The following is a 15842-nucleotide window of genomic DNA, read 5'->3' as shown; positions in this document are numbered from 1 at the left end:
GGATCTGTTCACCACAAGCGAGAATGCACACTTCGCGCTGTTCTTCTCCCTGTCTCACTCCCGGCTGGAAGGGAGGAAGAGGCTTTGGTGACACTCATTGACCCGAATTGGCCAAACCAGTCTCAGTTCCTGGATATGACAAAGCTGCTGGTGGCGCCGCCCTGGCCGATCCCCATCGGGAACAAGTGGCTCGGTGTGGCACCCTAACCTGAGTTGTGGAGCCATTATGTGTGGCTGCTTTGGGGATATCAGAGGAGCTGACTACCCTGCATTCTTGTGGACATGACACGCTGTCAGAGGCGTAGGTGCCCTCCATGAGACATTTGTATGCTCTAAATGGGGAGTGTTTATGGTGCAGTGGTGATCATATCAACCTGGCTGCTTGCTCTGTGTCAGATGTTCTGTCTTTTCTACAGTACAGGCTAGATAGTGGATGTTCGCCTTTAATACTGAAAGTCTAGTGGCTGTAGTATCCATTGCTATGAAGGAACTATCTCTCACACTGCATTACTTATTTCCCTCACTTCAGCCAAGCGAACAGGGTATTTACATGCATTTTCTGACGTGGTGACTGCAGCGCCACTCTCTGGCCGAGAACGGATACATTCTTAAATCACTATCTACCCCCTCAGTGAGCAGACTGTTTCGCTGTCTGCCCTGTCTTCTGAGTCATTGACCTCACGTGATTCGGACGCTCAGATTTTGGTGTGCCATGTCAGAGCTTGTGGATTTTCATTGACTGTTCTGGCAGTTTTTGTCAATCTGACCAGCTTTTTGTGTGCTACGGTGGTTGTGCGAAGGGCCGGGCCGTCTAAAAAAAAGAAGGCTTTCCCACTGGATTGTGGACACTATCACGGCTGTTATATGAGCCAAGGTTTGGAATGTCCTTTTCACATAAGGGCCTACTCAACAAGAGCCATCACCTCCTCCTGGGCGTGATCGAGAGTTATGCCTATTCCAGATATATGCTTTGCAGCCGGCTGGTCTTCTCAAAATACCTTCACCAGGTTTTACAAGCTGGATGCTCAATCCTTAGCTTCGCAAGTGCTGTCGGTGAGTGACTGATTCATGTTTATGCTACCTCCATTCATGTGTGTTTGCTGCCTCACACAGTAATTACTCTACGCAGCCCTATATGCTATTTTTTTTTGTCTGCCCTGTACTCAGCGCAGCTCCTGCTTTACAATGACTAATTTGATTGGTGTACCATTATCATGTTTTGTGTTATACAGCTGCTTAACACCGTTATCTCTGTACAACCCCCCCCCCCCCCCCCCCACAATACTAAGGTTGTTGTTTCTTCTACCCTGTTTCTCAGCACAGCATACATTATCTCTGACCAGATATGCAAATTTCTCATACCTGGCTTTGGACGCTCATTGGCTTATGTCCACCTATAAACTGCAAGCCCACCTAACAAGTGTCACTACTGGTTGTGGGAATTTTGTGTTCTTTCTTCGCCGAGTATGTCCCTGTATCTCAGTGTGCCTACTTATACTGTGCTTTTAAAGTATGTTCTCTTTTGGTGAAGAAAAAGTACACACTTTTGAGTGTATAGAAGAAGAGAAAGCAAGCTTTAGGACATACTATCACATCACACAATTGCATCTTTAAAGGGCGCATCTTGTCACAGTTTAACATCCTCCACATTTCATTTAATTTAACTTCCTACCTTACTGAAGAGAAAAGAAGTAGCTGGTTGACCTGCCAGTCCCGAGGCTTTCATGCAGAGAACTCGTCTCATATTTTTTGCATAATGATGCATTTAAAAGTTAACTAACAAATTTATGTTTATAAAAGTTCACATAGCTGTGGAAGGTGTAGGAATAAAACACGGATAAGCGCAATGGATTGTGGGCAATTTTAGCCATTAGAGTGTGCATGGATCCACACTTCAAAAATCGATTTAAGCAGTAGACCATTCCGGCATACTCTTTTCAACATATTATGCTTTGGGACACACTTATTCGAATCTCACATACTATTTGGAATGGATAGTATGTACTTCCCTCTCTCACAGTGGGAATGAATATCGTTCCCATAACGGAGAAATATCTCCATGATGTCTAGTGAAAGCTTGAGAGGGAACATCTCTGGTTACTATTGTAACCTCGGTTCCCTGAGAGTGTGAACGAGACATCACGGTGGATCGCCGTGTTCACTGCTCGACCATGCGGTGTTCAGTATCAGATTCTGACGTAATTGTTGCGTTCTCGAGGTCGGACATCCGGGACTTTTACTCCCATAATGCACTGCGCGCGCATATAGCAACCGCGGCGAAGGGTAAAACAAACAAGCGCTCGCCATTAAGCAACACGAAGCGGAAGACAAATGAGAGCAGATACGTCGAGAAAACTGCCGAGAATCATGCCTAAAAAATTAGCAATGATTCGGCAAATCAAAGAATAACAAAATAATACCACTGCAGAGATGGCCACTCAATTTTCTGTTGCTATGTTATGACATTGCTATGCATAATAGTCGGCAGCTCTACACTGATAAGCAACAATGAAATGCACTAGTTGTGTGGGGAATAAGGGTGTACTCACACTAGCCAGTTTGAACCGTGCCCGAGTGCGTTTGACCACCAAAGCGCGGTTCGTTTGACTAGTGTGAGTGCTCCGTACCGTCCCCGGGCGCGGCTCGATTGGCCGGCCCTGGCCCGCTTGGAAGAGGTGGGCCAGAGCACGGTTCAGTTGGACTCGGGCGTGGTTCGCATGCAGTGTGAGCGCTAACCGTGCTGGAGCACGGAACAGGACGCATGGCGTCGCGGTTTTGCGACGCTCCAAAAGCTCAGCTGGTAACTTGCAAACCTCCTCATACGAGCAGCACGATTACGTGAAAATTTTCGCGCCACTAAGGCGACACATCTGTTTAACAACAGGCTGTGAGAGGGCTGTGGACCACCGTGGACCAAACGACACAAAATTATCCACAAAGAAAACAGAGTGATGGACTCCATTGTGTTCAGAGAGCGCCGCTCTTCCTGTTTATCCCGAAACCGTCGCGCACCATAATGACGTAAGCGTGCTCCGGCACGAATGCTGAAACCCTCCTATGTGAGTGCAGGCCAGAGGGGGAGTGGGGAGGGGGGACAATCGTACTCGGGCCCGGTTCATGGCAACCGTGCCTAGTGTAAGTACACCCTATGATACGTTTCTGCAGTTAGTCTATTTTTGCTTTTTTGAAAAAACCGTGTCCCTCACTGACACTGTACAAGCTGTGCCACTGACAGACTGAGCTCATTACAGCCATTGTGTAACACAGTGCTTTTGAATAAACATTTTTTTTTTCTAAATGAACAGTTAATGTAATCGATGCTTGATGGGTATTTAAACATGACTGCAAGTGTAGGACACATGGTATGTACACATGGTGTTCACACCAGGGGATTTGATGAGGTAATTGTATATGTCTGGACACTCGAGCCTGGGCCATGCCTTTGGGTTGTTCTCCCAGGACTCAGCTGGATGTCGATAGGGACAAGATTGTAACGTTAAACCTACAAGCGACAGCTTTCTGTGGTACCTGGTCAATGCAGGCGCAAGTAGACTTTCTATATATTGATAAGACATTCTGTAATAGAAGAAAGAAGATCTGTATTTGTATAGCTGCTAGCGCCTTTCACATACATGTAACGTTAGCTAACGTTAGTCACAAAGCGCTTTACATGAGAGTTTTATTACATTCACTTCACTTCTCACCACCGACATACATTCGCATACACAGATATCATTCATCATTAATACAAAGTAGTCCGTCAGTATCCATAACTGACATAATCCACAACAAAACTTCTGTGAATAGATACCTTTTTGATTTTCCTCGGGCTTTGCCTTGATTGCCTTCGGTTTGTTTTACCCTTCAAACACGGCGGCGGCTTGTTGCTATGCAGGTCACATGATTTGTGATGTAACGCCGACCAAGAGAATGCACTGCATTTTATACTTCCACTTTATTTTTTTATTTTATTTTAATTTTATTGTTTCTTTGATGCTATTATGATTGTAATAGATAATAATACATTATGTTTCCTCTGTATATGTATATTGTTATGCAATAAAAAAAAAAAAAAAAAAAAAAAAAAAAAAAAAAAAAAAAAAATTTATACTTCCACTTGAGCACATCAGTATTTGCATGCAATTTGCATACTTCGCAACAATTGGCTAGTTAGTTGGGCTGGCATGAGCCAGTAGGACTTCGGGAAAGGTTGGAAGGGAAGGTGTTCCCATAACAGAGAAATATCTCCGTGATGTCTCGTTCCCGCTCTCAGGGAACCGAGGTTACGACAGTAACAAGCTTCAAAGCCTCTGTGTCGAACGTCACATTACTAGTACCTTTTTCTAATTGCATTTTGAGGGCAGCATAGATCTATCCTTATGCCACAATCCTGTGCAGTCCATTCCATGACGGTTGAGCTAAAAAAAAAAAAAGATGGTATTTGAAAGTTGCGTTTGTATATTTGTATATTATGTATATATAATGTATATTTCTAACTAACTTTTTGCACTTTTGATGTTATTTCTAGTGAGAAATCAATATTAACATATTTGTTTAGTTATCACCAAAACTTGTTCTGTTTTGTTGTAGATCGTTAAACCGTTATGCTCAGAATTCAAAATTATGATTAATTTCTTAGTGTAGAACAAATATATGAGCACTGACATATGAAAATTGGCAAAAAAAAAAAAAAAAAAAACATTTGTGGTAAAAGTTGTAAATTACAAAAATTTCAGTTATCTTAAAGGAGCATTGCGTAGGTTCTGAAATTTCTAACCGTTACTGACACCAGTGGCCGTTAGTGGAACTGCAGCCTGTCTCATGCTCCTTCTCAGTGCGCACGCTCTTTTTTTTTTTTTACTTACGAGGAGTGTCCGTGGGTGTCTGAATTGTGCTGGAGGCTGGTCGCTTCTTTTCATCCGCAGAGTCCATTTGAAAACACTATTGCCGCTGCTTACGTGCCGTACGGTTGTACGCCCAAGTAGACGAGAACGCGCATGACGTCACATTTTGTGAATTTTCGCGCCCGACTCCTCCACACACAATTGAGCCTACAGGCTGATAGAGGCAACCGTGGCGGACAGTCGAGGTGTCATTCTTTTTTTTTTACATCATGGTTGGCTAATACATGTACAAATGAAAACTCTATCTTAAAGATTTAAGGTATTTAAGATAAAGAAGTAAAAACCTCCACATAGCTCCTTTAAGTTTTGTTTGTAACTGCTGTGAGAGAAAAAGCTGAAACTAAATGCATGTTTGGTCATAACTGTTATGCTCCTAATAGTGCACATTGTTTTGAGGTGTGTACAACTGTCTATATTCACAAATAACATTGTTATATTAAATCTAAATGTGATTGAAAATTAAGTGATAAATAGCTCAGCCCTTAAAGGGTTAACAAGTGAGTTGAAAAAAAAAACTGCACTCGATTAGTGGACACACAGGAGACCCCTATTATTCTCTAACTGGCTCACTCTGGCTTTCCGAGAAGACACCACACAGTCACTGAAGAACTGCATGAATCAAAGGTAAGCTTGAGAGTTATCTTTCTACAAAAATAAACTTAAACACTTAGCAAAACATAACCACTTGCTGTTATTGTTTATTGGACAACATGTACTAGACGACACTTCAACTTTCTCTCACTTCTATCTTACAGTTTATGATAACATTCAAAATACATTTCCATATTAAAAAATGGTGGTCTCTGAAAATGTAACCATCAAATCCAACTTTTCAAGCTACGAAAGGGATGTAAACATCACCACCTCAAAAGACTCTGCATTCAATGAGAATGTGGACAAGGTTACCCGCTGGGCATTAATTGTTATTCTTTTCATAACCATGTTGTCTCTTGGTTGCACAATGGAAATCTCAAGGATCAAGAATTATTTCATCAAACCCAAAGGGGTGGCAATTGCAGTTGGGGCTCAATTTGGTATAATGCCCCTCACAGCCTTCTGCCTTGCAAAGCTGTTTCAGCTGAGTCCTATGGAGAGCTTATCTGTGTTAATTTGTGGGTGCTGTCCTGGAGGAAACCTCTCTAACATATTTGCTCTTGCCCTCGAGGGAGACATGAACCTCAGGTAATTCTTGAGAAAATAAGTACTGTCCAATAGTAGACTATGGAGAAAATGATATAACAAAAAAATGAAAATGATATGCAAGAAAGTTTAGCAATATTTTCAGCCATATTTCACCCAGTGCAGGGTTGTATTTAACTCGGCATTTTATACTGTATATATATATCAAATATCCTGGTTTGTCCAGTGCCGTATTGCCATTTAACATGAAAGTATCTCCTTATTTTTAATTTGATCTGTTTTTCTCTCAGTATTGTGATGACTGCTTGTTCCACGGTACTGGGATTGGGTATGATGCCCCTCCTGCTCTACCTGTACAGCCAGGGTATCTCAAACCTGGCAGAATATGTTCCTTTCACTAGCATCACTGTTGCCCTGATTATGATCCTGGTGCCCTGCGGTATTGGGACCCTGCTCAACTACAGAGTGCCCCAGTATTCCAAGATCATCACCCAGGTGTGTGTTCATTCATTTACAGAGTGGGATATTGCTTTTATTCAACAGTTTAATAAACAGGAGGTAAACGCTGAATAAAAGTGAGGTGACTGATAGTTTCATTTGAAGGCAAACAAGTTCCCCAATGCAAAGTTTGCTTGTGTTCTAGTTAACAGAAAACTGCTTGGTTTGAAAATTAGTTCTTTGTAAGCGGTCCTTCATACATCACCACTCTACTGACAATAGAGCTGTGAAGTTTTGCCGGCAAAATCTTGTTAATGTGACCATGCTCTCATCAGTAATTTAGCGAATCCATGTGACCAAACTGAACCAGTTGCAAAATTTGCCAAACTGCAATAAAAGGGACCTTTAACTTACATGTAATGTGACAAACAAAACTAAGTAGTTGCATGACTTCGACCAGTGGTGCATTTCCCAAAAGCATTGCTATCTAACTATGGTCGCAAGTTCTATTGATCTCTATTGATAGCAAAGGAATTTGCGACCGTAGCAGCTTTTGGGAAACACACCTTAGCATGATAGTGGTGTTCAGTTCTTGAATGAATCAGCGTCTTTGAAGAATCAGTTGAGTAAATAATTAAATTACACACTACTAAAGACAGCTACTTGTTATCCCCCGCCCCCTGAATTAATTTCTGAAAGAATCGCTTTTGAATAAAGCATTGGTCTCAAACTCAATTCCTGGAGGGTCAGCTCTGCACAGTTTTGCTCCAACCCTAATCAAACACACCTGATCCAGCTAATCAAGGTCTTCAGGATTACTAGAAACTTCCAAGCAGGTGTGATTTCGAGCTGGTTGGAGCTAAACTGTGGCCCTCCAGGAATTGAGTTTGAGACCACTGGAATAAAGTATTTATGATCCTCTCATAAACACACTCTTTTGCAGCCATACTGGTCACCCAGTGTAAAGTACAGAAAGAGTAAATGAAAAAATCCCCACCACAAACAGACCTGGAACTCAAAAACACAGGATTACGAGATTCCGATTTATAGTTTACAAAGTATTTATGCTCTCACAGGACTCATAATTACAAATTGACATTTTGGTAATTGTGCCACGTCGTGAACATACTATTGTATCAACAATCTGGAATGCTGCTTGACCAAGCAAACTGTAAAGTATAAATCCTCTGGCTACACACCATAGACAAATTATAAACAATTATAAGCATGTTCTGCATTTCTTTTCCTGTTGGTTTGTAGATTGGGTTGGCGCTGCTGCTGATCTCATGTGTTGTCATTGGTGTTCTTGCTGGTATATCTGATGGAGGCAAAATTTTCAAAGTGCAATCCTATCAACTTATAGCCACAGCTGCATTGATGCCAATGATTGGATTCATAAGTGGATATTTATTGTCCACTCTGTTCAGCATGAATGCACCGTATGTATGTCCACCATATGGAGTTGTAATATTTCTGGCCGAGATGCACATACATTCTCAAGAAAATCAGCCACTGATTTATTGTTCAGTCACAGTGCAGTTTTCATTAATATCATGTTCACATTTGTCCTTTGGTCCTCAGTTGCAGACGGACTGTTTCTATGGAGGTGGGTTGTCAGAACATTCAGCTGTGTACCACAATCCTGAAGGTGGCCTTCCCTGCTGAATTCATTGGTCAGCTGTATTTCTTCCCCGTAATCTACATTGTGTTCCAGATAGTCGAGGCACTTATCCTCATAGTCCTGTTCAGATGCCATCAGAGACTGAGAACTATTACTTTAACAGGTGATCTATTATTTTTACATTTGTAAAATTCTACTTGACCTAACAACAAAAATAAGTATTTAATTGCTATTTTGATATTTTTAAAATACTGTTCTATACGCATTTTACATTCTAAAAATAACTGTTATATTTTTACACAGAAACAAAAGAGTACACAACAGTGGAAAAAACAGCTGAAGAAACCAATGGGCCATCTAACAGTGACATCTGAGGACCCCATAGTACTTATAAAGCTCAAAATGGAATTTGAGGCCAAAGTACCATGCATGCTGGGGCCATGGGGAATGAAAAACAATATGTAGGAACAACTACATGTTTTGTTCCTCCTTAAAAACATATGCACAATGCCAAACAGTTTCAGTTCAGAGTATGTTAAAAATAGTTAACAACAGTAACAAATAGTTTGTACTTTACTGTACAAATGTATTAGAATAAATGTATTTTTATGGCTTAGAAACACATAGAATAGTTAAAAAAAGGACACTTTTAAACACCTGTTTTAAGACTTTTGTACAACCTAATATTAGACACTGCATTAACAACTTTTTTCTGATTATTATTTGAGCAATGTATCTAAAATGCTATTTGATTGTACATTTTGTTGTCATCACTGTTTCAGATTATGTGATTTTCATTTTGGAAATGACTGACCTCATTACTAACAGTTTTTCAGTAATTTATTCATTTTTAACAGTGCTACACAAACTTTATAAATGTTCAAAGACATTTATTTTCATTGTTTATTATTTGTACAATGGTACAGAAAGGTAACATTCATCAAAACATATCCAGAAAAAAAAGATTCTTACATAAAACCGGAATACATGATACATCAGAAATTACATTAAAATCATATCCTGATTTGCTTAATAAAAGAAACTATGCATTGCAAAAAAAGCATATTTTACTCCTACAAACTAATGCGATATTGAAATGCGTATTCTCAATGAGAAATTAAATACACGCATATGAATAGGGTGTATATGATACGGGGTTCACAACTATGAAAATATATTTTTTGTCATGCAGCGCGGTGGGAACTTGGGCAATTCTTTGATTATAATTTAAGCATCCACATTACAAACAATTCACACATACTGTATATTCATGAAGTAACAAAAATATACAGTTAGCTGGCCAAACAGCAAAGGCTTTTTCATAAAACACTGAAAGACCCGCAAAGTATTAGAAACTTAATTTTACCATTTATGCAGGAAATGAAATGGCTGTCATTTTGTTTTTGCACCTCATTTAGTGTGGCAGTTCTTGCACTTGAAATTCATATTTTTATCAGCCTTTCATGAAGCACTTCACTTCTTCTTGTCATGATTCATACTATGTATTGAATCTTAATTCAGTATTTTCAACACGCATCATAGTGTCGCACTAATTGAAAACAATCACATTTACTGGCTCGTCCTTAAATATATTTATACAATTAAAGACTCTCAACATCAATCAAACCTCACTCTGTATATAGTGATAAAAATAACTACCAAATACCCATTTTAGACATGAACTATAAAAAAACCCCCACCCAAAACAGCAGTTTATTCCTGATTTAATATAACTCTCTTGTCAAATGACTTTAGACTAGCAACAGAGCCCGTGCTGTGAAACTCCTGGCATGAAGAGAGGCTGTCCCTCCACTTCCAGGACCTAAACTGATCAAAGATGGGGCAATATTGCTAACTTCATCACCCTCTTGCAGTGTTGTCCACAGACACATCTCTCAGCACACAGGGCAGTGGAGGCTAATGACGACTGTCAGCAGACGGGGAACGGGACGGTGGGGGCCGCTGTGCTGGGGGCGGCGGTGATGCGGATTCAGCACGTGGTTCTTCTTTGGGCCGCACAGGAGAAGCACTGGCCAAACGGGACCGACTTCTGGAGCGGTTATGTGATTTTGGGCTATGGGAATGGGAGCGGCTACGAGAACGTGATGTGGAGCGCCCTCGGGAACGAGAACGGGATGAGCTATTTGAACGAGACCGAGTTCTGGATCTATAGGACAAGAAAATAAATAAATCAATCAATAAATCAATCTTCAAAAATTTAGGGTCAATACCATTTCTAATGTTTTTGAAAGACGTCTCTTACGCTCACCAACGATGCATTTATTTGATAAAAAAATAAAAATAAAAAACAGTAAAAACTGTAAAAATTAACAGTATAAAACTATTCTAATACAGTTTAAAATGTATTCTTGTGATGTAAAGCTGAATGACTTTAGTCTTCAGTGTCACATGATACTTCAGAAATCATTCTAATATCCTGATTTGCTGCTCAGGAAACATTTCCTATTATCACTTTTTTTTTTTTTTGATGAGAAGAAAGTTCAGAAGAACAGAATTTATATGTAGCACCATTTGCAACATAATAAATGTTTACTGTTACTTCTGATCAATTTAATGCATCGTTTGTGGAAAAAAAGCATTAATTTCTTTCAAAATATTTTTTAATTACTGACCCCAAACTTTTCAATAGTATTTTATATGCAAATATTTGTAGTATTAACAATAGAAACATTTATTATCATACTTATTTCTATATATTTATAGAAATAATAGAAACATTTATGATCATTTATATTTTATTGCATTTACTTGTATATTATATACTTATGTCTATATATTTCATACAGTATTATATATTACATTTGTCAATAATAATAGATGTAAAACTAATAAACGTTTCAGACAGCTAAAAACAATAATATCTCACTTTTTCCTGGTCGCCTCGACAAGTTTGATTTTCCTTCCATTGATTTCCTTCCCAGACAACTTCTCCAGGGCATTTTTTAGATCACTATGAGAAGCAAACTCAACCACACTGTAGAAAGATTAAAAAAATATTACAGCAAAAAGCACAGTAGAGTAGCGGTCCAGATTCATGCAAAAACAGTTCTGCAGGGAGAGTAATAGGAAAGAAAATAGCCAGCTCACCCCTCATTAAGCTTTGGCCGATGGGCATCTGCAAAAGTAACTTCTCCAGCTTGTCTCATGAAATCCTTCAAATCCTACACACAGTACACCGGCAATTTGACTCAGCTAAGCAACTTCGATGATACACGTTTTATGAAGAATCAAAGTAACTGTACTAAAGTCGGGGTCCGAGAATCTCTCAGCTCATGCTCAAGCCTTGAACATGTTCAATATGTTCCACAGAAACATTCAAATCAGTCTGAAGAAAATTTCGGCAAATGCATATCAACTGAAAGTCTAGGGTCTGTGTAGTGGTTAGTAATCAGACAGAAAAGAACTGCAAGAAGAAAAAAAAAAAAAAAACAACCCAACCCATATGAATCACAATGTGTTGTAAAGGAGTGAATCGGCCACATTTCACGGCCTTATAAATCTCTACTCAAAGCTTGGTGAAGCCAACCCTGGCCTCTAAACGTGGTCTAAACACAAAGACTTCAGTGTCTCATCAGCCAAAATTAATGAGCGCTTGAGTGAAAAAGGGGTGGTGTATCAATCAAAGATACTTTTGGCTTGCATCGCTGTAACATTCCCGGACTCCCGGACTTAAAAGACTAGTAGAGGAAATATGTGGAGCAGCTTAAAAAAAAGGGCCCCACATTTGATAAAGTGTGACATTTACATTTACATGGCAGATGCATTCTTACCAAAACACAAGTGTATACAGTGTAGCAGAGCACAGGGCTTCCCTCCATCGATCGTACCCTATTTGTGCCGTCCCCTCAAAGGCACTGAGCGTGAACAGCGAGGAAGAGATTACAGACTAATACCTGGGAACGTACCCATCGGGCCAGGGCCATAACCTGGAGATTTTATCCTCGGGACCACCAGAGAGCAGGGTGGGGGAGTATACCGATCGAAGCCTCTCAAATTACCGAACCCCTCGATTGACTGCGTATGCTCTGTTTCTCTTTTTCTCTCGCTCTCTTTCTGCCCCTCTCTCTCTCTCGCGTTCACTCTCTGTCTCTCTCTCTCTCTTTCAGCTCGGCACCGTCACAAACTGCGCTTTGTAGCGGCAGCCGCTGCGTCTAGAGCGAGAGGGCATCACTCAGAGAGAGCTGTCATGCGATCGGCGGAGGTCAACTAGGCGTGGGGCACAATGGGAGTGGCTTAAGCAGAGAGAGGGGCCCTGTAGGGGTTAACTCCACCATTAGCGAGCTCTTCCATACGACACAACAGTCAGGCTGGCAAATAGAGGGGTGAACAATTGGTTAAAACAGAGGCAAAGTGACTCAGCCTTACCGTTTCCTCTTTCCTCTCTAGCACAAATGGAGTATTTATTATATGACCTTCAATTTGTAATTCATCTCAGGATGACCACTACTGCTATTGATTTACATTTTATTGGCCAGTTAACACTATTACATTTACATGACTCTACATATTTTATTCATCTCTATGAAAGAAATCTTTACTTTCTGTCATTTGCAGTGACTGGGAGTATAACTGACTCACCAAAACCTGACAAGAAATCACTGAACACTCACCTGCCAGCTGACTCTTGATGACAAATTCTCCACAATGAGGCGATTCTCTGTGCGCATTGGTGGAGGATTCCTGACAGGCGAAACACTTCGAGTCATTGACTTATTTCTAATGTAGAAAAATAAGACTTAACTGAACCCTACCTGTGCAAACATTATATAATCTGTTGTTTAAATGTTTTGGGGTCAGCAAGATTTGAACAACTGTTCAAATCTTACAATAGAAGCAGTAGAAGCTGTAATATTGTGAGATATTATTACAACTGTGAGAAACTGCTTTTCGGTTTAAGATATTTTAAAACCCCTACCTCCGGCTGTCCTGGGAGCCACGAGCATACCGCCCGGGAAAACGTCCTCCACTGCCTCCGCGGCCCCGGCCCCCACGCAGACGGACACGGGCATGTTCAATGGTCACCCTGCAACCCAAACATCCCTCATATATGTGTCTGCCTCTGCTAAGTATCAATTCTAAATCTTGAGTATCATTCTTAGGGAGATTTTTTCCAAACCCTTGTCATTTTGGCCTGCTCACTGAGATATTAAAAGTTGTTTACACATACAGAAACTGATTAAGAATATACCTCTCATTGCAGAGCTCCTTCCCATCAAGCTCATAAACAGCATCTTCTGCATCTCTCGGATCATCAAATTCCTACAAGAAACAATTAAAAGATTTACATGTGAATATTGTGTACCACAGAGGTTTAGTGACGTGTTGCCATTCTTAATCTCGTTTATTTTTCCTAATTACTTTTTTATTTAAAAATTATTAAATTCCATTTTGTCCAAATTTAAATGCTTAGTTTATTCTTGCAATTTTATAAAAAAAAAACATTATACTACAGTTCTTTTTTAAGGGGAAGTCGTGGCCTAATGGTTAGAGAGTCTGACTCCCAATCGAAAGGTTGTGAGTTCGAGTCCCGGGCCTGCAGGAATTGTGGATGGGGGGAGTGCATGTACAGTTCTCTCTCCCCCTTCAATACCACGACTTAGGTGCCCTTGAGCAAGGCATCGAACCCCCAACTGCTCCCCGGGCGCCGCAGCATAAATGGCTGCCCACTGCTCCGGGTGTGTGCTCAGAGTGTGTGTGTGTGTTCACTGCTGTGTGTGCATTTCGGATGGGTTAAATGCAGAGCACAAATTCTGAGTATGGGTTACCATACTTGGCTGAATGTCACTTCACTTTATTTTTTTTACTTTATTAAAAGTTTGGGTCGGTAAAATTGTTCTTTTAAACATTCTATTCATCAATATTCTCTGAAAAAAATTAAATTTTCTACAAAAATGGATACTGGAAATGTTTCTTGAGCATCAAATCTCTATATTATAATAATTTCAGAAGGATCACGTGTCACTTAAGACTGAAGTAGTAGAGGCTGCTGAAAAATCATCTTTGCCACAGGAGTAAATTATGGTTTAAAGTATAAAAAAACATAAAAGTTATTTTAAATAGTAAAAATTTTAATACTACTGTATACTGTGTAAATGCAACCTTCCAGTGATTTTAAGAGACTTTCCCCAAACGGTGCTTTTTTTAGGGAAAAAGTTAATTAAATCTATATATAAATATATATCTATCTATGTGTGTGTCCGCCACCATAGGGGAAGCTATGTAGGCAGTTCACAAAGCTTTGTAACGCATGTATTATATGATATTATAATCAGTTATAGTATTTGCGGCTAAAGCACTGGCATGCATAGAGCATGATTTTACAATGTTTTTAAATTGTCAACAAAAGACCAAACGTACTACAAATCCGAAGCCTCTTTTCAGGTCAATATCCCTGATTTTTCCATAACCCTTGAAGAACCGCTCGACGTCCTTCTCTCGAGCAGAGGGGTTTAATCGACCGATGAAAATACGACAGCCGCTCATCCTCCTTAAAACAAGAAGTTAAAACAACAATAATACAATAAACATGCCATTCTGAAATCGTCAAACACCTAACGTTACGCATTTCCGCAACAATAATGGCTCGAGGCCTCCTTCAACCCACATCCAGAGAGCGCTCATTAGCTGCGGAATCGCTGCACAAAATACAGTCGTTTAAACAATATATCGCTTATAAGCAAGCGTGAAGAAAAGATGCACTGTCTCGTGTACATAACGTTACCTCTACCTGATGTTTCTCCTCTGAATGTGTCGTGTCTGTGCGAAGTGCGAACAGTCCCTGACACAAAATGGAGTCAGTGTACGTAGTTTGTTCAGCGCTGTTCTGAGATCAGTTCAGAACACCACAACCACTGTACTTCTGAATGATTCACTATGAATACCGTGATTACGCAACTATTTAAATCATTATGTAGTTATGTATTGAGGAAATGGTTGAAAACTGGTCATAAAAGTTTAATACTATTCTAAATCCATTATGACTGCAATATATCGCAATCACATAAACAGGTAATTTAATTGGCTCCATCGTTCCTATTGAATCGGTTCTTTGAAAGAGCTGTTCAAAAGAACCGAAACGCAGGAATGAGTCGGAGTTCTCATACTACTGTGAACTAGACGTATAAAGCCGCAACACCAGATGGCGTTAACGCACAACATTAATTATTTACTAACGGTATCTGCACTTTACCCTCAATACAAAGGAATCTATTATGTCATATGACAGCACGGATGTAATATATATAACTATAAATGTATTTATATAGTGAACTACAACATGACAAGCGTAAGAATCAGCAAAATAAATACACCCTCTGAGCACTTCAAATGAAAGCTTTAATTAGAAATAGTTATATACACACTGTAGAATTAAATTAAACTTTATACAAATATTAAAATACTATCTTCACACCCACAGCAATGTACAGAGGAAAAACCAAAAGAAGTGGGGATGGGGAGCTGGGTGGATGAGTCAACTTAAATTACATTTGCAGAAAAACACTGTACAACAGTGTTTCACACACATCCTAGATATCCTTTTTTTTTTTTTTTTTTTTTTTTACTTGTGTCCATTCTTTTAAAACTTAAAAACATCCGTTGAACTTAAACTGATAAACAAGAGAAATAAAAGCTCAAAAGTTCATATTTCATGTTCACTGAAAAACAAACAAACAAAAAAGCTTTTCACATCCTCCAAAGGAGTAAAACCCTATGTCTGA

The 15842-nt window shown here is 39.7% G+C and overlaps 2 protein-coding genes across 6 annotated transcripts; one reads left to right on the top strand and one right to left on the bottom strand.

The window, feature by feature from the left end:
• Nucleotides 1-5467: 5467 nt before the first annotated feature.
• LOC132107272 (hepatic sodium/bile acid cotransporter-like) lies at nucleotides 5468-8313 on the top strand. Its single transcript, XM_059513504.1, has 5 exons — nucleotides 5468-5528; nucleotides 5660-6086; nucleotides 6335-6539; nucleotides 7743-7921; nucleotides 8064-8313. Exons 2-5 carry the CDS (start codon nucleotides 5698-5700, stop codon nucleotides 8290-8292), a joined length of 1002 nt encoding a protein of 333 aa, XP_059369487.1. The 5' UTR covers nucleotides 5468-5528; nucleotides 5660-5697; the 3' UTR covers nucleotides 8293-8313.
• Nucleotides 8314-8925: 612 nt separating this feature from the next.
• Nucleotides 8926-14974, bottom strand: LOC132106755 (serine/arginine-rich splicing factor 5-like). Of its 5 annotated transcripts, XR_009424192.1 has the most exons (9): nucleotides 14846-14974; nucleotides 14482-14611; nucleotides 13313-13383; nucleotides 13040-13147; nucleotides 12735-12840; nucleotides 11212-11285; nucleotides 10991-11098; nucleotides 9110-10270; nucleotides 8926-9070 (listed from the first exon to the last, which is right to left on the bottom strand). XR_009424192.1 is itself a non-coding variant. In XM_059512726.1 (8 exons), the coding sequence occupies exons 2-8, from the start codon at nucleotides 14605-14607 to the stop codon at nucleotides 10021-10023; spliced, it is 843 nt and encodes a 280-aa protein (XP_059368709.1). In that variant the 5' UTR covers nucleotides 14608-14611; nucleotides 14846-14974; the 3' UTR covers nucleotides 8926-10020. The 5 variants fall into 5 exon arrangements, 3 of the variants coding, with proteins under 3 accessions (XP_059368709.1, XP_059368710.1, XP_059368711.1); XM_059512726.1 differs by having other exon boundaries at nucleotides 8926-10270; XM_059512727.1 differs by having other exon boundaries at nucleotides 8926-10270; nucleotides 12735-12804.
• Between the last annotated feature and the right edge of the window lie 868 nt (nucleotides 14975-15842).

Source organism: Carassius carassius, chromosome 27 (assembly GCF_963082965.1).
Source record: "Carassius carassius chromosome 27, fCarCar2.1, whole genome shotgun sequence".
Classification (NCBI taxonomy): domain Eukaryota; kingdom Metazoa; phylum Chordata; class Actinopteri; order Cypriniformes; family Cyprinidae; genus Carassius; species Carassius carassius.
Note: the sequence above shows the minus strand (reverse complement) of the source record. Positions and strands in the feature narration are given on the sequence as shown.